Raw genomic sequence first — 20,072 nt, forward strand, 5'->3', positions numbered from 1 at the left:
TTCCGGGCGTCCTCGAGAGCGCATCGCAACATGCTAGCCACATGAGATTTGTGGGGAAGATGCGACATTCCGGGTGAGCCTGGCTGTGCAAGCGCGCTTTTACTCGCCTGGAACGAAGCGCGATGCTTGCCCTGCCAAGTAAACCCTTGGTGTATTTCCGGACCACCTTAGCCACGAATACTACGTCATGTGGATTTTGCGTTTCAGGCTGGGTATCTCTCGGGCTCGCAACAAGCGACCCAAACGCAGTCAGTCTGCCGAATTCTCTGCTCACCGGCTCATGAGCGGAAACCGCACGTCCTTTTGGATTATGAGGAATCGACGCTCGCTGCTGCAGCGAGCCTGAAGCATCCATATTTCCGTATCTTCAAAATAAAGTTCGCCGCTTGTTTTTTTCTACGACAAGCGGAACCGGAATCGATGGGTGCTTAGGTCCCAGCGTCGCAGCACATCAGCAGCAGCACCGAACGCTCTGTGATCGTCCACGTCCATAATATGTTCCCAAGTTGGATGCTATTCGGCCCGTACATTGTGCCGGATTCCATCATGATCCATCAACGCTGTATGTAACCAAAGCGTGCACCACAATTCCTGTTCGAGCGCTAGTTCGTACCAGATAGTCTAGACTGGTCGACCTGCTCCGAGCTCGATCCACAAACACGCCGTCTGCGACACCCCTTGCAAATAGCGCACCCAGATGGAGCAGCTTCGCGATACCCCGTCAAAGCGCCAACTCCACCGCCATCACGAATGAAAACGCATCCACGCCCGCCTGCAAGTTCTAATCTTCGAAACTGTTGAACATTAATGCATGTTCTGAAAGACGCTGTGTGAGTTCGCTGTAGCAGTGAGATGTTTATATCGCTCACCAGAACGTTTCCTGTGATCATGCATCCCAGAATGTACCATGAAGACTGGCATTCGGCAGAGCGTCCATCATGTTGTACCCTACCTACAAGGTTCCATGACTCCGACATGCTCCCCGAAATACCAAGAGACTGCCGCTTGCGCTCAGCAGAACGTTTCCTGTGATCATGCACCCCAGAATGTACCACGAATACTGGCATTCGTGAACACTGAGCTGCATTGTCGCGCTTCCGCCAACGGTCGATGCGTACGAACGATACTGACGCGCGCAGCGCCGCCTCGGCGATGCCAACGATGCGCGCTGTTCTGGGCGGCGCGCGCCACCGGCGATCGCCACTCGTAACCAGATACGGCATACACGAACGCGACGATTGAGGTGTGTTGGCTCAGAGGTGAGGCATACCACCGGGTTATAACGTTTGATGCTGGCTCACTTTGTAGCCGAGCTTCTATCTGGAACGCTGGGTCAGTATGTAAAGATCGATGAACGCCAAATCTCTGTGGGTATATGGTCCGGTCAGCTGGAGCTTCACGAGCTCCAGCTGGTACCTGAAGCTGTACAGGTGCTCTTCGAACGGGCTTGTGGGAGCGCTCCCTTCCATGTCCGTTCTGGTTATATTGGTCGAGTATGCGTTGAAGTGCCTTGGAAAACCCTGAGTTGGTCGCAACCCCTGCGCATTCAAATTGAAGACGTGTGCGTTCAGCTTGCGGCGCTACCGCCGGATTCCTGCTCGACCGAAGCAGCTACTCGGAGCCAACGGATGCAGTTGGCAGAGCTAGCAACAGACGCATCCTTGCGGGAAGCGCAGCTCCGAGCTTGGCTCATGGTATTGCGCGAGGCAGCTTCAGAGGCTGAGAACGAAATAGCCGCTAGGTTAGCCTCGGCTGCGCGAGCGCTCGCGGTTGATCCGAAATCGAATAACACCAACATCTCCGGTTGGCGGAAAAGACTCCTTCGTCAAGTCGTTGCAAACATGCAGGTGCAAGTTGGGAATATATGGGTTATTTTCGGTATGGACGCGTCTGAGAGCGGCTCGTGCACCTCGCGAGGCGTGCAGCGTTCTGCAACCGGTGACGCCGACAACCGCTGCACGAACGGCAGCGGTGCCTCTGCGGCAGCGGCCAGCGAGGACCCAGCGCGTTCACGATTGGGAACGGTGCTGGAACCCAGAGAGGTGGATGCAGGGACTCGGGGGGTGAACGCACCAGCACCAGAGTCGAAACAATCGAACGCTGCCGCAGAGACGGACGCACCATTTTCCGTACAGTGTAACGAATGTGCACCAGAAATTACCCATGAGGCATCGGAAGACTCGTTCACGAACGTCCTGGATATCGAAGCCAAGGCGGGAAGCACGCCAATAGGCGGACAACGCTCTGAAAACATCCATGTTGACAGAACAGACGGCAAGAGCGTCCGTGGTGCCGCGCGAAGACCAGACCAGCGTAGCGACGAGCTGCTGGAGCTTGCCAGCGCGCTTCTCGATGTAGAATACTCGCCAGACGCTACGACGAGAGCGGTGACTCCCGAAGCGCACAGTTCTAGCACTGAACAGGGACGGTGCGATGCCTTGCATCCTGTAGCGCGGAACCTGTCTTACGCGGTACCTCCGGAGCCGGACGCTCGTCCAGACGACTTCTTGGACGCGTTCTCAGCTGTCGCTCAGGATGCGCGAACAACACCGGCAAGTTGCCGAGCAGCTGCCGGCGCCCAGGCGGTGCACCCGCACCAGTCCCAAGAACATATCATCGCACTGCACCTGTACCTCAAAGCATTCGAAATAGCTCCGATCGTAGATGCGTCGGGAGCCCCAGACACGTCGACCGTAGACTCGGACGTTCTCGCGAAACGCGTTGCATTTTCTGGTCTTATGCTGTTGGCTGCGTGTGGTCTGAACGAGCTGAATCGGCCGCTCTTGAGTCACGAACCGCCGACGTCATCGCAACTCTCTGACGTCTGGGGCCTCTTCGAACAGGTTCGGACGCAGTCGCAATCGGCGGAAGCGTCTGCAATGCTGTCGCTGGTTCTGGCGCCCCTGGAGATAACCATGCACTTGCGTCTCACTGGCGGGTTGCTCTCGCTCACCAATAGCGATCCCAGATCGGTATCGCAGCTGAACATCCACATTTCCGCCGTCAAGTGGCATCTGGAGCGCGAGCTCCTTGAGCAGCTTAGCCAAGTGATCCACCGGTGGACTCGCTGCGCCCCCCTGAACAGATCCCGAGGAGCATCGAGCCCTCGTACTCGCTGGTACGATACCCTCGAAGCAATTCGACCCGGTTTTTGGCTCCGTCAGCGATCATCTAAGATGAGAAGGCCCGAAATCGTCCGTCGACGAAGAAAAGAACGCGAACAGTACGTCACCACTCGGTATCAGTCGCTCCTGAATCGCCTTCTGAGTCCTTCAGATCCACTATGGGCACACATCGAGCGCAAAGAGACCAACCCGGAGCTGTTGACGCTCCTCGAGCACAAACTCAATCTCGAAACGATTCTATTTTACCGCCATCTGGCTGATCTGCAGGTGCTATGGCGACTGCGCAGCGCATGGCCTGCGAGCACCGCCCCGGCGGCGGCGGCGTATCCGGGAGCGCCCCCCGATACGAGCACGCACCCGATGCGTGATCGCCGCGGAGAGGCGCTCACCCAGGTGACGTGTCCCGTTGACTCGACACGCATGCTGGGCGACGCGCTGCATCACGTACCAGCTGCGATCGCTGCTGCGGATGCGCGCGCACAAGGCACGCGCAACGCCGCCGCCGCCGCCGCCGCCGCCGCCGCCGCCGCACCAGCAGGCCTTTCAACGGTGGCCGGCTCTGGGAGCGATGGTGCAGCTGGGGTTCATCCCAGAAGCGCGGCTAGTGATCGGCCCGATGAATCGTCTCGCTGGCCGCTTCGGCTGATGAAGCGTCTGCGCTTAGCCTGGGCTTCGACTGCACGTCCACCGGCTTCAGGGACGGTCGTCCGCGATACAATCCATTCGAGAATCTCCGATGTCGAGGCCAGCACTGATGCAGAGCATCGTTCGGGAGGGAATGCGGATTGCACAGCGCACTTTTCCTCGGCGACGGCAGCAAAGGCTACAGGCGCGCTGCCCAGCGATGTTGCTACGCGGGCGTGTGTCGGCATGGTGGCTGTGAATCGAAGCACCTCGACGCTCTGGATGCCGTCTGTGAGTCCGTGGCATGTTGCGCGCTGGGCGGAGCTCTGTGGATACGACTACCCGCCAGTGACGAGTGCGGACGTTTTGACGTTTGCGTGCAGCACGGCAATGTGGCCGTTGAGCGGTTCGCATGGGATGTGCACGGACCGGAGCGACATGCCAGGGGCTTTAGCAGCAGCTCGACGCGCGTCAAACGAGTACTCGTTGCCACCGGCGACTGCAGAGGAGGGCGCCGAGCCGTCCGCAACGGAAACGGCATCGACGACTGGTCGCCTTTGGGAGCTAACCATTCGTCTAGAAATGTTTCAGGGCGAGCTCTGGGAGGCCGCTGCGAACGGAACAGGCCTCATTTTGACAGCACAGGGCCTGGAGGGCACCTTCCGGGCACCGGATACCGGCAATCTTAGACTGCAAACCTGTCACCTGGACTTTATCCAGGGCAAGGAGCGCTGGGTGCTGCTTCAATGGCAGCAATCGACTTGCAGCACGCTGGAGAGTTTGTATTCGAATCGATCACATGCGGCGGTAGAACCTGCTCCAAGAGGAGTCAAAGCGGCAGCGACAACAAGTGCAGCACCAGTAGGCTCACTAGGTCCAGAGCCCGAAGCTGAAACAGCATCTTCTGCAGCAGCGGAAGCGGAAGCGTTAAGCACTGCTCGCACCGACGCTGGACCGGTTCTGCAGGTGCGGATGCAACGACGCCGGTTGCCGCCTCTGGACGCATTTCGAGAGTCAGGGGTTCTTGGTGGCTCATCTGTACAGGACGGAGGTGAAAACTTCAGCTCTTCGTCGTCGTCGTCGTCTTCTGCCGAGACACCAAACGATGCAACGCCAACAACTAACGAGTCTTGGAAACGCGCTTTGCAGGTCTCACGGGGTATCTTCGCAGCGGAGCTGCTCGAGGAGCCCGACCTACGTGTCGCAGGCGGCTGGGCCGAGTCCGCGATGTTGACTCCAAAAAGTAGCTGGTTGTTCCAGGTGGTGCTCCAAGCCCCAGAACTCCGTCTCTATGGACAGGCACCGCTCGTCGAATGGATACAACGTTGGCGACTTTTGGGCAGGTCCTTGGTGTCGCTCGAGGAGACGTCCAGACGTCGTTTTAGGTGCAGGCGTGCAAGTCGAGTGCAGCCTCATGTGGAAATGAAGCCTTGGATTGACGTTACCTGCCGGATAGAGAGGCCATCGCTCTCGGTTTGGGAAGCGAAACCGCGGGCGGCGCTGCCGGAGAAACCACTGCTGCGCCTCAGCATCGAGAGCGTGACGCTTGAGAGCGGTGCATCGGCACAAGCTACATCGAAGATTGCGGCAAAGTCCATGGAAAATAGCTCTGCAGCACCACTGAATTGCCAGGAAGCAGCACTGTCCTCTGCAGCGACTGGACTGGGATCGCGGCGGCAAGAATGGCGTTGCGTTTTCGAAGCGCTTCTGTTGCAACATCGACACCAGCATCCAGACCAGTCGCTGTTGACGCTGACTCGCGTCGCAGTCAGTTGGCTTAACCGAGGTGCGCACACCGCGGCAACGCGCACGACTCACCCGTTCGGCTCGTTTTCACTGCCGATGTTTTCGTCGTCACCGTCGTCTTGGAGAGTCTCCGGTCGATCCGGTACCGACGTCGACGGTGGCATTGTCGATACCTGCTTCCTGGTGCTGGAAACGTGGCAGATTCACTTGACACCAGCCGCTCTGGAGGCACTCGAGACCACTGCTCTGTCGCTACGTTGCGCTCAGTCAGTATCCACAAGTGGATGCGCCATGACAACGATCTCGCAAACGCCCACGAGCACTGCAGCCCGGCACGCTGCTGAGCATCCGGAGAAGCAGGCCGAGTCGCAGACGTCCCGTTCCATTCACAGCCGAGGATGGCGCGCTTCAGCACAACGGACTGGGCTCTCGTTGAACGCGCTCAGCGGCACGCAACGGAGACGTCGCCGGACGCATATAAATGCGCAGCTCGCTCGGGGCAAAGTGTACCTGCATCTTTTGGACAACCAAGCGACGACGATATCCGCGTATGAGTGTATTCTGGAACCGGTGCGGCTTCGAGCTGACTTGGACGTTGCCATTCCCGAGTCGACCTGGCTCAGTGGCCAGCATACCGGTGCACTGAACCGGGTAGCCAGGGTCCGTGAGAGCGACCACAAGCTTCATGTGTATTGGGAACTCGACACTGCAGGATTGTGCTTCCTGGGTCCAGTTCGGAGCGGTTATTTGCGGCTCGAGGGCATGCACTGTTCAGGCGCATGGCGAGACTCGCGTGAGCATCCCGGATCGGGAGTCTTGGAGGTCGGCATCCAGCTGCGGACGCTTGCAACCAATATGAACGGCGAAGATGGGTATCGCCTCGCGGGTGCTTTCCGGCGTCGTTGCGGACTGGAGCGTTCGGATACCGTGGAAGCTTTCCCAACGGAAGCAAACTGGAGTCAGCAGCAGCAGCAGCAGCAGCAGCAAGACCTGCAACGATCAGCGTCTGGGCAGGTGTTGGCGAACAAGCGCGCTCCGCGTCGCCAACTGGAGCGTCAGCCGATGCATGGATCCGAGGCGTCACTGACAAGTGCATCGGTTGCAGCTCTAGGTGCTACTCGTGAACTTTATTCCAGTCCACAGAAGGTGTCGATGGCCGCTCGTGGTGCCAGCAGCGGAGCGGCTGCCTCGATCGGTAGTTCATCGACGACACCGGGCGCGTATGCCGACACCATCCCAAGAGAAGATGAAGTAGAAGATGGAGAATATCAAGACACGGACGTTGCGGGTTCCTCTCTCTTTCGCTTTATCCAGATACGTTGTGACGTCACAGATATGGTGCGTGTTCACGGAAGCAAACAAGAGGCTCCGGTCGTGCGACTCGAGGCTCGTGGCTTCACGCGAATGCAAATGAACCTTGCGCTAGCTCCTTCAATGCCGGCACTTGTGCGCGTAGCCGGTTGTCTACAGGGCGCAGACCTTATTTATATGGGCAAAGATGCGAACCAGACACTTGTTCTGGGGCGTTTTCAGCCCAAGGCATCATCCGATTCATCTTGGGATGATCGCTGGCAAGCACAGGAGCTGTGGCTGGCGAACGCGCCTCTCCCGTGCGATGATGATCCCGAGGACGCAGCGGGAACGCCACCACATCCAAATGCTCCGGAAGCTGCAGCTGCTGGGGCAAGTCGCGACTTGAAAATCCCGAATTCGCCAGCTGACCGGGACTCCACCGCTCTATGGACTAGAGCGCGCAGTATGCCGGCTCGTGACGCCGAACCCGGTTCTGCAGCTGCTTTCGCGACGGCACCTTCGCCCTGCAGCGCGACAGATGCCGAGGCCGAATCTGTGCATCGCCTGGAGCAGACTGACCTACACCAGGGCAATGCACCTGCAACGAGCACCGGCATGCTCACAATTGCCGCTGACTTGGAGCATCAGTTCATGGAGACGGAGCACCTGGTACCTTCCTTGTCTTGGCGCTTTGTCCAGCAGACCGGTGCTCGGACGGCATTAGTCCATTTGGGTAAGTTGGACGGTGTCTATCTCCACGGCTATTGGAAGCGACTCATCCCCGAAGTGGATGCTTTTCTGCAATCTTTTGTACCGGACGGGCCACCGAGCATGCCCTCGATCATTGAGGTTCGCCTCCATCGACCACTGTTGCGCTTTCCTGCAGGTCTTGCGTGCAGCGCTGACGAAGCGAATGCCCTTCATCTCCGCTGCGGTGGTACGTTGACCTTCCGCCGACGCACTTGTCCGAAAGAGACGCAAGGGAACCGAGCACCAGCTGCGACCGAGGCTACTTGTTCAGCTGGCGTCGTCGAGGTTGAGCAACCGCTTGTGCACTCGTCGTCGTCGTCGTCGTCGTCTATGTTGGTCGACACTGTACAACAGCCGCTAGCGCAGCAGGAGCCGAATCAACGCGGCGCTGACGCGGGCGCTTTGGTAGCATCCGACAATATCGACAACGACGACGACAACGACGATGACAGCGTTCCGTGGCACCTGGAGTCCTTCACGGACCTGGAACTGGTCACCGTGCACCTGGGCGGAGACCTGCACCAGATCGGATCGGTGGAGCACTGCCGGCTGTGGATCACGGAAGACGAGGACACGGGCTGTTCGCGCTTCGCACTCCAGTGCACAGGCGATGTGGAAACTTGTATCTGCGAAGCAGACTATGGCCCGTTTTGGTACATCGTCTGGAATAACCTGAACAGCGACGTTCCCTGTCAGGAATGGGGCATGCGGAATCCAGCAGGAGCGGGTTTTGTTCCATCAGGCACAGCCGAACGCGGTGAGCCCTCATTATCGTCGTCGCCTGCGTCGCAGCTACCGCATTCCACAACATCGAATGGCAACGCATTTGAGAGCACCTGGACAAACGCCGCCGAGCTTCTCGATCCGTTGCTGTATCGTTTGGAGGTTTTCCTCCCTTGTTGGCAGGGATTCTGCAGTCACGGCGATAACCCGAGTGACGAATCGACGCGTCTGGTGTGGTTCCAGCTGAATGAGGTGCACCTCAGTGCCGATCTGTGGGGCTCTGGCGCCTATGCGACGTTTTTCTCCGCAACGTCGCTACGCATCGAAGACGCGCGATCTTTGATGAAGGCTGTTTCCCCGTTGTGGCCTTTGGTACGTGATGCACCCGGTTTGATCGAAGCATCCAGAACGAGCGACAAGCACCGCCAGAGCGCCAGGCAGAGTTCGCTATCCCCGGTACCCGACATGAGCGAGGAGGCGCGTGCGCGCTGTTCGCGACTGCTCCTGCGCTATCGACGCCAGGCACCAGACCAGAGGGGTGACCAGCTCACACATATCGCCATGGATCTACGATACCTCGAGATGCTACCGGTTGCGCAGGTATTGCGATCGCTTTCGTTCCTGGCGACACCCTTCGGGAAATTCGAAGCGATGAGCAGCCCAGTGCCGACACTTGCGTCTTGTCGTCGGCGAGTCGAACGAACCCAGGCCGTCGTCACCTGTTCGGACTGTAGCGTCGTGTTTCCGGCAACACTGGCGGCACTTACCAGTCAAGAACAGGATGTCATGGAAGCACAAGGTGATGTGATGTTGACCTGCACCTGGCAAACGAATCCCTCGCAGTTTCATTACGAAATGTTTCTGGATCACTTTCGACTCTGCATGAAGCGATACGACCCGTGTCAAAGCCGAATTCCGCCACACGACAACCGCCTCGTCTCTGGTGTCCGCACGACATCGACTCCAGGCGCTTCAGACTCGGAGACGAACGCGGACGGTTGCGTGCTGCAGGCTGCTACACTCACCAGTACCAGTGCCAACAGCAATACAAGTGCAGTGCCGGACGCTGTCGGTGCCGAAACTGGTACTGGTGTTGGTGGCGGAACGCTTGCGCCCTCAGTGGAGCTCGTCTACCCGTGCGCCATTCGGATGATGTACATCGATACGGGTGATCCGGAAATTCCACCCCAGTTCGACCTCTCGGCGGCGATGTTGCTGATGCGCTTCAGTCAACAGGATCTCGTGCTGATTGCCCAGATTGTGGAGGCATATCGCCAGCACCCGCACGAGGTTACCGACTGGGAACGCCTTCTCTGGCACGATGAAGCGGCCGGGGCTGCAGGGGCGCGCCCTCCGAGAACAGGGAGCGCTCACGCTGCTGTCGAGCCAGGGGCTATCGAGCATGCGACGCCACTTCAAACTCGACTCGCGTCTAGTATGTCGCATACGGAGGGCCGGGTATTGTCGGCACTAGCGCTGGAGTCGACACCAGGTCCTGCGGTTGGAAATGAGGCCGCATCGCAGCCGCTGACTGCGCTGAATGTTGCTGCTTCTGGCACTGGCCGGCATCCAGGGCGCAACGACGACGACGACGACGACGACGACGAACATGGATCGACACCTGGTACGAGCAGGCGATCCACAGAAGCAACCGAGAATCCCTCCAAGGTGCCAGCTTCGACGTTGCCAGAGGCGACGAATCTCGAAACGGCATCTGCATGGCATCGCTGGGTCAGTGGACGGACGCGTTCATTGCCTACCATATCCCCAGAGGTGATCGAGGCCGCACTGCGTTCCGCCGAAGCACCCAGCGGCACGGATGCTGCTAGCACCTTGCAAGCGACTTGGCGACGTCGTGCTGGACGCATGCACCGACGACTGGAGACGATAAGCGGCGCGATGCCTGCAGCAGCAGCAACAGCAACAACAACAACAACAACAACGACCACCACTGGTGCGACTTCAGCAATACACCCTGAATCGGCTACCAAGCATACAAGCAACACCACTGACAAGTCTTCGTCGACGACGAAGACAAAGACGCGGATCGAGGCCCGCTCGTCTGCCGAACGGCTTGGCGAGGCAGCGCAGGCGTCGAGCACGCCTCGTGCCGCTGCTGGTGCTACTTCATCATCAACATCAGCACCAGCAACCAGAGTGCGTTCGCTGCGGATTACCATTCAGGTTGATACCCTGGTTTGTATGCTGCTACACGAGGACGCTTGGAGCCAGCCACCGAGTGCATCGATGAGGCCCGGGGGCCGCTCCTGGTATCAGGCAGTGATAGCGAATGAGGTCAACGCAAGCGAGTCGCCTATGGTCAGCTACCTACCCACGGTCGTGCTCTATGGCGCATTCTCGGTACAGAGTCGGGAGCCGGCAGTTAGCGATGCACAAGGCGCTCTCTGTATCGATATCTTCAATGACTATTTGGGAGCGTGGGAGCCTCTCGTGGAACACTGTGCTGGCTGTCTGCAATGGAATGAGCAGGAGCTGCCGCTCACCGGGGAAGTGTCAGAGCTCGGCGCTGCAGTGCGCTCGACAGGTGCCAGCGCGGACACCGGCACTGCTGCACCAAGTGCCGGTCTGCGTCCTCGACATCGACTATGGCATCTGGTTGTCGCTGACGCCCTCGAGATGAATATCAGTGAGGCCTTTCTACCGGCGCTCGATAGACTGGCAAAGGCAGTGGAACAGATCGTACACGACTGGCGTGCATTGGCGACGCAACCGAAAGCAGGTCCCGAGACGCCAACCAGCACGGTGCACTCGCCATCGATGGCACTGCTACCAGTATCCGAAGCAGCGCTGGTGACAAGGTGCGTATCCAGCGAGATGGATCATCAGGAAGCACCTGAAGACGTTGGAATAGCAGCAGCAGCAGCAACAACAACAACAACGTCAGCAGCAGCGCCAAGGAAAATCGATGTACAGGAAGCCGGTGAATACGCTGCAGCATCCGGAAGAAACAAAACATCACGCGACAACGGCGATGCCCCTGACAGAACGGAAGCGGCTGCCGAATCCTCATCTCACAGCGTCTGGCTGCCGGAGACCAGGCAGCAGCCGAATGCCGGACCTGGTGTGCGTCGTCACCCGCGTCCAACGTTGGCAGCCCTGGTGATTCACAACTGTACCGGTCTACCTTTGCTGATAGAATCGAAAGCGTTGCGAACACGTAAGCTTGCACTGAGCTCTATGGCTGTCGAGGTGCGGCTCACCGATCTCTACACGGATACGAATCTCGAGTCGTCGGAGCACTTCCAGGCCTGGCGCTCGCATTTGACAAAAATGCTCGATACATTGCGCGCTTCCGCAGCAAAGAACGTTTTGTTTCCCGGCAGCGCCAGCTCTGACGAACTAGCAAAGAGCACCGCTTCGGGCGACGGAGCACGCGCAACACGAAAGCGTTCCCCCGACATGCGCGTGAACCGGAACGCCGCTCCCGAGCCGATGGGCACTGGCCTATTTCGACCGCTTGCTGCGGGTCTTGCGGATTGTGTACTGCGGATCGCTGGCTTTCATCCGGTTCGCGTGAACACTTGTCATTTCGGCACACAGACCTACACGCTGGAACCGGACACGAGTGCATCGGGCCTCGAGTTGACCGCTGCCTCCGCAGAGTGCTTGCGCTCATGTACCCTGATATGGGAACTTGGTGTCCTGAATGGAGCCATCACGGGGGTGGCACGTTCCCTGCTTCGTTTCACGAACCAGCTTCAGGTCCCGCTACAGATTCGCTACGAAATGGCCACGCCAGCGGCAGCGCTTATCGATTGGTCGCGGAGCCTGCATCCGGGAGCAGTTGCGGATAGTCCACGGGTGGCGCTTTTGGCACCCGGCGAGTCGTGGTCACCACCGCTGCTGGCGCGCCTGGATCGGCTGCAGGTGCGGCCCTGGTGTCGCCGGTGGTGCTTGCCGGTACCCGCGACGCAGTCGAGCGCTTCCCAGGGGGCAGCTGACGACCCCAGAATCGAGACCAGTGGCCACCTGTCAGCTGATCAGTCGCTCGATACCTCCATCACAAGTTCCTTTGGTGACTCGGAAGCGACCTGGTCGGCACCGTTGCCAGACGTGAGCACGCTCCGGATGCTGGTTGCCGAGTCCTACCAGCGACGCAAGCGCATGCGTACCGTCGGTGCCGCTGCCTCAGCTTCGACCGCTGGAGGTGCGGCGGAAGTGCTCATGGCGCAGCAACGCTCGAGTTTGTTGACGTTACAGGGCGCGCGGCTCGGTTCACTGCCGTTTCATGTGGACTTGATTCCCCGTATCAGCTCGTATGCACGCTTCTCGCCAATGCAGCACGACTGGGTGGATTTGTGCTTTCGAGCGCCGCTGGTGCTTGCCAATCTGTTGCCAATAGCGGTCGTGATTCGGCTGCATCGTGCTGGAAGCAGTACACCACTGTGGACGAGCGGGATACTCGCGGCCGGTCAGTCCGCTGCCGTCCATATAACCCGTAGTCTGAACGGACTATTTTTCTCGGTAGCTCTGGTGCATCTCATCAACACGAATAGTGCCTTGGCATCTGATTTGGCCGTACAGCGGAATGCGCCCATTTCCCGAGAATGCGACGACGCTCCGGACGAGACAGCGGACTCACGCTATTCCACGGACTCGGAGCGAGTCGACGCTGAATGCATCTGGTCGGAGCCTATACGTTTGCCACCGAAATGGCCCTGCGAGGGCTCTTTTCTCTGCCCGCGCGTGTTCGACTGGACCATGCTAACGTTCGAGGGTACCTGGGAGACACCAGCTCTGGATCCGCATGCGGTTACGGTGCCGGTGGCGAGCCAGCGCCTCCAGCTCTCCGCGAGCTGCTGGTTACAAAATCGCTCTGACTGTGCGCTCTGCATTGATCCGGGGTTTGTCGGGGATCGTCTGCCCACTAGAGGTCTCACTCAGCGGCGAAAAGCAAGCGCCCTGCGTCAGCACGCCCGGGAGCGCAGTTCTGGCGCCGACTCGATCATGTCCGCCAAGGCGAGCATCGACAGCGAATCCACAGCGGCAGCGTGCGCCCCGGACGAGCGCTTCATCCTCCTCAATGCCTGGATCGAAGGCCAGGTGCCGGAGCCGTATCTTCCGCTCGCTGTGCAGAGCTTTCGTCTTGCCGTCATTGAGCAGCAGCTGGGAACTTGGTCAGATCCGATCTTCGTTCGAGACCTGGATCAGGTACAGGTGCTGAACCTGCCGGAACGAGTTCTCGTCCTGAGTAGCCGCCCGGTGAGTGATCCTTTTGGGAACAGCCTTGTTCTGAGCATTCATAATGTGGCGCGGATTGTGAATCGCACGCCACTTCCCTTTGAATACGTCCAGACGCTGCAGCATTTGCACGTAGAGACGCTTCTGGAAGGTCGCCCGTCCGCCACCGTTGGCCAGGTACACTCGCTAGATCCTGGTGCAAGTGCCGCACTACACTGGGAACTGGCGGATATGGAGCGGCATGGCGTATTACGCATCCGACCCGCTGGCGATGCGCTGCCTGCAGTGGCGAAGGCTGGCACGCGAGTCAGCGCTGGTGACGCAGCTGGCGGCCTGCTCCAGCGGACAAGCGCGCGCGTGAAGGCGCACACGCCGAGCGCATCTGCCGCTGCCGACGCAGCAACCTGTTCACAGCAGCAGCAGCAGCAGCAGCGTCGACGTCGCCATTCTCCAGCAGCAGCGCGCGTCCCTGAGGATGCCGACTCGCCAGCAGCGGCATCTGGACGAGCACCCTCGCCGTGGCTATGGAGCTGCGGGATTCCCATCGGCATGACAGGGCATTACGCACTGAAACTGTACCGTCCCGATACGCTGCACCAGTACATCGCGAAGCTGAGTTTGCAACCCAGTCCTGACGGTGTTTGGATGGTGATTTTGGATCCCGAGGATCCCGAGCACCCGCCGATGCGTCTCCAGAATATCTGCACCCGCTACGCTGTTGCATACCGTCAACTGGACGCGAGTCGGCGCTTTTGGCTGCTGCGTCCTGGTTACGCAGCACGCTACGCCTGGGATAATCCCTTCACGTTTCCCAAGTCCCGTCGACTATTACTGGAAGTCGAAGAGACGCGATTCGCCTTGGCTCTAGATGGACTCGGGGAATGCGTCGCTGTCCTACCCCTTGGGCCGCACTGTCCGTCGTTGCAGGTTGCCATATCCTTGGATGGTCCGACCAAGGTCATTACACTGTACGATGATCGCGAGATTTTTCATCTCTTTCGTCAAGGTATCGTAGCGGATGCACTTTTGGTAGCACGCGCAGCGGCCCAAGCGACTGGACGTGCACAAGCGGCAACAGCGCCGGTACCGGTCGCGCTGTCGCACCGCCGCCCTTGGCTGATGCGGCAACAGAGGCGCAGCTCTTTGCGTTGGTTTCGCCGCTACGGCTTTGTGCGACCCAGTTGGCCCGAAGAGAATGAGGTTGACTCAGATGCCTTCCAGCACTTGGATTTCTTCTTTGAGCTTGAGCGGATCGGGGTGTCGTTTCTGACCATGGAACCGGCCGAATTAGCGTATTTGACCTGTCATCGCTTACGTGGCGGCTATACTACGGATTACAAAGGATGTGCGCTGGAAGTCGGCATCGAACGCATCGAATTGGATGATCAGCGCAGCAGCTGTGTACATCCCAAGGTTTTGCGTGTGCAGCCACAGCGCCTGAGACCCTCACATGCCGCTGAATCGACAACCAGCGCGAAGGACGATAGCGCAGCGGCATCAACGAGACCAGCAGCAGCAGCAGCAGCAGCAGCAGCAGCAGCAGCAGCAGGGACAAGAACTGCAGTGCCTAGGGAACCAGCAGACGCGCGTCCATCGCTCTCGCGTGGCCGCGTGTCTGCTGCAGAGGAAGCTCTCTACCCAGCGCTCTATCTATCCTTCGAGCTTGGAGCGCCCTACAGCGGCGACGTATGGAATGTTCGCTTCGGTTATGTGGCGCTTCAGACCATCGAATTATGCCTCGAGGAGGGTTTCATTCGTGCAGCCTGGCCCTTTCTCCAGTTGCTTGTCGCCAATGACGTCGACGAGCCCGAGCACGCTGTCACTAGAGACATCTCGACGGTGCCGCCAGCGTCCGCATCCGAGCCCGGCCGTCAGATCTATTTCGAATACCTGTTGGTGAACCCGCTGACGCTGCGTGTGAGCTTCTTCATCAGCCCTATCGCATCGCAATCTGCTGAACAAGACGTCCCTCCATATGCACGCTCCGTGCCGAGTGTGCAGTTGACGCCCTTGAACGAAATCCATGGATCACGCTTCCGCGCCGGTAACGCAACGACAGGCGCTGGGCTGGAATTCGATACCCCTGACGCAAACTCTCCAAGCACGAGAGACGCAACGCAGCAGCAGCAGCAGCAGCAGCAGCAGCAGCAGCAGCAGCAGCAGCAGCGCGCACAACCGGCCCCGTCACATCCGGCGAGCGATGGTGCATTGGTACTGGCACCTGAGCGAAGCTCCGTAGAGACGGCTCCTGCTGGAAACCGACAGGCGTCGCCAGAGCGTTCCAGACAGCACAGTCGTGCACTCGACCGAGGACGGGACGCCAGTGACACGTTTTCGGCATCTGCCTCGGCAGCGGTGCAGCACTCGCTGAGTCGTCGAATTGGCTCTGGAACAGGTGCGCTCGCTGGGGGCCATGTCTTGCACACAGGCTCGGAGCAGAGCGTTCGCCTGGGTGGCGGCGGAAATCGTAGCGTTCGCGGGTACCGCACCATTCTACGTCCATTACTTGCAGCACTGGGAACCGTCGAAGATGCATCGCTCAGTGCGCGTGCGCTCCTCCTGGAACATTATCTGGATTCGGTGGGTCACTGGCTAGAGTTCATCCAGGAATTCTATCTGCTGCAGTTCAGGGCGTCGCAATTGCAACTGCTAGCATCCAGTGATCTGCTGGGCAATCCGACGCGTTTGCTTGATTCGGTAGCAGAGGGAGTTAGCGAGATCTTCGAGACACCGCGCCAAGCAACCTCCAGTTACGACCTGTTGCTGCGCCTCAGTCGCGCGAACATGGGCCTCTTCACCAACTCGGTGCGGGGTCTCTTTCGGACTGTGTCGGCGGTCTCTGCGTCGTTGTCACGCGGCCTCACTGCCATGACCGGTGACTCGCAATATATTCAGAAACGCGAGGAACGCCGACGGGATGCGCCGAGTTCTGTAGCCGGTGGTCTGCGCAAAGGACTCGTCTCTTTCGGCTATGAAATGCGAACCGCGGTAACCGGGCTGGTACGCGAGCCGTACCGTGGCGCACAGGCGGGCTCGGTTTCGCGAGGCATTCGCCGCGCTCTCGTGCAGGCAGTAATCCGCCCTGCGAATGGTTTCCTGGACCTCATCATGCATCCAGCAGCGAGCCTTGGTGCTCGTCCACATTACCAGCGTCTGCCGGCCGGGAGACGGGTCCGGCCGCCGCGCTGCTTTGGACCTGGCCTTCGACTTGTGCCCTACTGCTTCGAGGATGCACAAGGCAACGATCTATTGTGGCGTCTGTTGGTGCGCAAAGCGACCTCATCGGCGAGCGACCCGTACCCGAACCTCGAGTTCTACGTGGGTATGGTCCGCGTAAGCGCGTCAGCGATCTACGAAGCAGCACCTCCGCAGAGCTCGACTGCAGCAGCCACTCGCGCCTTTGCACTGGAGCGGCTCCCATTGGGGCCGCGTTACGGTGTGGTGCTCGTATCCACCGAGTCCATTTACGGTCTCGTGGTTCATTCCGAGCGTCCGAGCAAATTTCAGTCCATCTGGCAGGTTCCCTGGTCGGAAGTGGTGCAGGTTGTCGAGAGCCTGCCCGCGAGTCCCGCCGTGGTCAAGGTACTTCATTCAGCAGCACCATCATACCATCGTTTTTGGCAGCGCATTCGCAATCGTTATGCGATGGAGCGGGTTCAGCGGCTCAGCGAAGAGCTCGAAAAACGCCAGGAACGCGTCAAAGCTACAAAAGCTGCCGCGACGCCAGCCACTCCACGGACAGCGGCTCTGGCGCGCAGTCAGCGCAGTGCAGCGGTGCAGCAACTGCGCATCGAGTGCGCGTCCATTGCTCAGCGGGATGAATTGCTTCAGATGTTGCGGCAAGTGTTCTGTACGGTTGCCCGTGGCCGACTGTTGACGAGTCAGGCGTCAATGGCGCCACCGTCGCCCGGTTGCACGTTCCGTCTGGACGCTGCCGGAAAGCGCGAAACCGAATCGCGTCCTTCTACGGACGCTCTATCGATAGCAACCGTAGCTGATCAGCATGAACGGAGCACGCTCTACTCCAGCGGATCGGCAAAGCCTCGTGCCGCGAATACGAATGTATCCAATTTTAAGAGCGGGCTGCCGCCGGTGGCCAGTACATCGGCACCGCCACTGGTGCGCTCAGGCCGGGTAGAGTCAGAGCCAGATGCACCGGAACCGGGCTCGATTTCTGCCGGCATTGCCGACGTTATGAGCTCGGAAAACGCCCACGGACTGTCCGCGAGCAGTGGCAGGTCGGATGGTGAGAGCCTCAGTCCAGTGGTGCGCGTGTCAGCGTGCGCTACTGCTTCCGTTGCGGGGCCAGAGCGGGGCGTTGCAGCCGAATGCTCCGCACAGCCGCCAATTGAGACACCAACCTGGTACGCGCTGGACAGCTCCCAGCCGCCGCTTCCATTAGCGGAATCGACTGGCGGGACGGGGGTCGCTTCTGGTGTTGTTGGAGTCCCCGTCGCGAACACAATGGGATGCGTGATTGAGAACCGGTCCGACACAACCTTTGTTCTGGTTTGGCAGTATCTTGATGGAGGATTCTTCCTGCAGGAAGCGCCGCCAACGATCTATGCGCAATCACGAGCGAAATTTGTGATCTACCGCGCGGCACAACCGCCCAAAAGACGGTCACCGTTGCGGCGGCAGCGGCAACGTCAGCTGGAGCAACATCTGCCAGCAACGTCGTTCGAGTCCGCTGCCATTGCCACTGGAGCGTTCGCAGCGCCCGGTGCAGTGCGCGGTTCCAGCGACGTAGCGCCGGACATGCCTCGAAGCTCAGATACGGCGCTCGTTCCTGAGCAGCATTTGCGTGCTCGTCAGGTGCAGCGGCAGCGGCGTCGCGACCAGCTGGGCCTGCGAAAGCTCTCTGGCATTATCCTGTACGCATTGGCAGATCCCGATGACCAGCAAGCGATCTACGATGAGCGTCGCTGGATAACGCTCGAGTTTGGCGTTTCGCGTCGTGCGGTGCCGCGCGCGCATGTGCGCTGTCCACCGCCCATGGTCTCGACGCTGCTATTCCAGCGAGCGGCGAGTGCGCTGCAAATGCTGTGCGTGCTTGAGGCAATGGAGACGCCAACGAAAACGGATCGCTCGACAGCGTCATTGCCGACGTCAGGGGCGCTGAGCTCATCAGCTGCTGACGCCGCAGGACGTGCTTCAACGAGCTCGGAACGGAGTCTCCGTTGGCGAAAACGCAGCCCTGCGGCTCGGAGAGAGAGGCTGCAAAATGCCCGAATAGTTGCATCGGAGGCGGCGGTTCAGAGCCATCACGACGCTGCTTCAGTCTTGTCGTCGACTTCGTCTGATTCCGACGACATTGATGTGGAGAGGAGTGTCCTCGAGAGCTATGAACCCAGCACGATTATGGGGCCGCCCGAGTCGCACAGCATGGCCACTCGAGTGGCCGCGTCTGACGACCCGGTGTTGCCCGCGCCTGCAAGTCGCGAGCCCGAGGCGTCAAGGCCGCGTTCGCGCAGCCACTCGCGCCCCGGAGAGCGCCTCCGATCATGGCTGAGACGGCGCGGCGCTGCTGGAGCCTCAGCCACTGTCCCTAGCCGGTTGGATAAGCTCGCAAATACCCAATCGGCTCGTGAGGGGACTGCGACCGCCGGCCTTTCGCTGACGGCGTCACAGGCGTTGACCACAGCAGCATCCCCGGACTGCACGGCACTGAATTACGAAAAGGGTGTCGGCGAGCGTGAGCCAGACCTCCAGCGACAGTGTGACCGCGCACTACAAGCGACAGCAGCTGTAGAAGAAACAGAAGCAGATGAAGCAAACGCGCGGGCTCCGGAGGGTTGCACCATCCGCGTTGCTGCCGAGGTTCACAGTGACTCTGAGGACGGCTATTTAGACGCACCACTGGCACTCGAAGATGCCGACCCCATGTAAGGAATCCTGTATATGTTCGATAAACGCATCACTGGTGTGAATTTTTTTCATTGGCGATTGCGAATGACATGAAAAACAGGAAAGCTGTTTACCAAGTAACAAGCTCGGACGCTGATATTATTGCGTAGAGACACGCATGCAATGATGCTGTGCTGTCCCGAATGCATGCAGCTACACGCATGCAATGATGCTGTGCTGTCCCGAATGCATGCAGCTACACGCATGTGATGATGCTGTGCTGTCCCGAATGCATGCAGCAACACGCATGTGATGATGCTGTGCTGTCCCGAATGCATGCAGCAACACGCATGCAATGATGCTGTGCTGTCTCTCGATCCATTGTTGCCTTAAACTGAACGTGCACGTGCAGACGAAATGACGCTGAAGTGGCGGGGCTCGGCACGGGATGTTCGCTACCGCTGCCGTTGCCACTGTTGCTGGGCTTGGAGCCTCTCCCCGGAGGCATGCCGAATAGCATCGCTGACATGAACAGCGCCGTCCTTCGATTTCGGGTCGTGCATCGTGATGTCGATGGGTCCCACTTCATTGTTCTCGATGCCACACTCGATCACATGGCGGACGCCCACCGCACCAAAAGCCGGTATAAAATCATCTTCTGGAATCATCAGCTCATGAATTGAGTGCGGCAGACAAGAGCATCGATCCGCAGCGTCGAAGACATCGAACGGCTATGCAGACCCAATCGTCGACGGCCTCGTT

At 59.3% G+C, this 20,072-nt stretch overlaps 1 protein-coding gene across 1 annotated transcript, besides 1 other annotated feature; it reads left to right on the top strand.

Moving 5' to 3' along the window:
- Positions 1-416: part of a sequence feature (possible transcribed region) that runs on past the window's edge.
- Positions 417-1,289: 873 nt separating this feature from the next.
- On the top strand, positions 1,290-19,352 carry CYME_CML142C (similar to vacuolar protein sorting 13; the record flags this gene model as incomplete). Its single annotated transcript, XM_005536727.1, has 1 exon — positions 1,290-19,352. One exon carries the CDS (start codon positions 1,290-1,292, stop codon positions 19,350-19,352), a length of 18,063 nt encoding a protein of 6,020 aa, XP_005536784.1.
- Positions 19,353-20,072: the final 720 nt, after the last annotated feature.

This window comes from Cyanidioschyzon merolae, chromosome 12, assembly GCF_000091205.1.
Source record: "Cyanidioschyzon merolae strain 10D DNA, chromosome 12, complete genome".
Taxonomy (NCBI): domain Eukaryota; phylum Rhodophyta; class Bangiophyceae; order Cyanidiales; family Cyanidiaceae; genus Cyanidioschyzon; species Cyanidioschyzon merolae.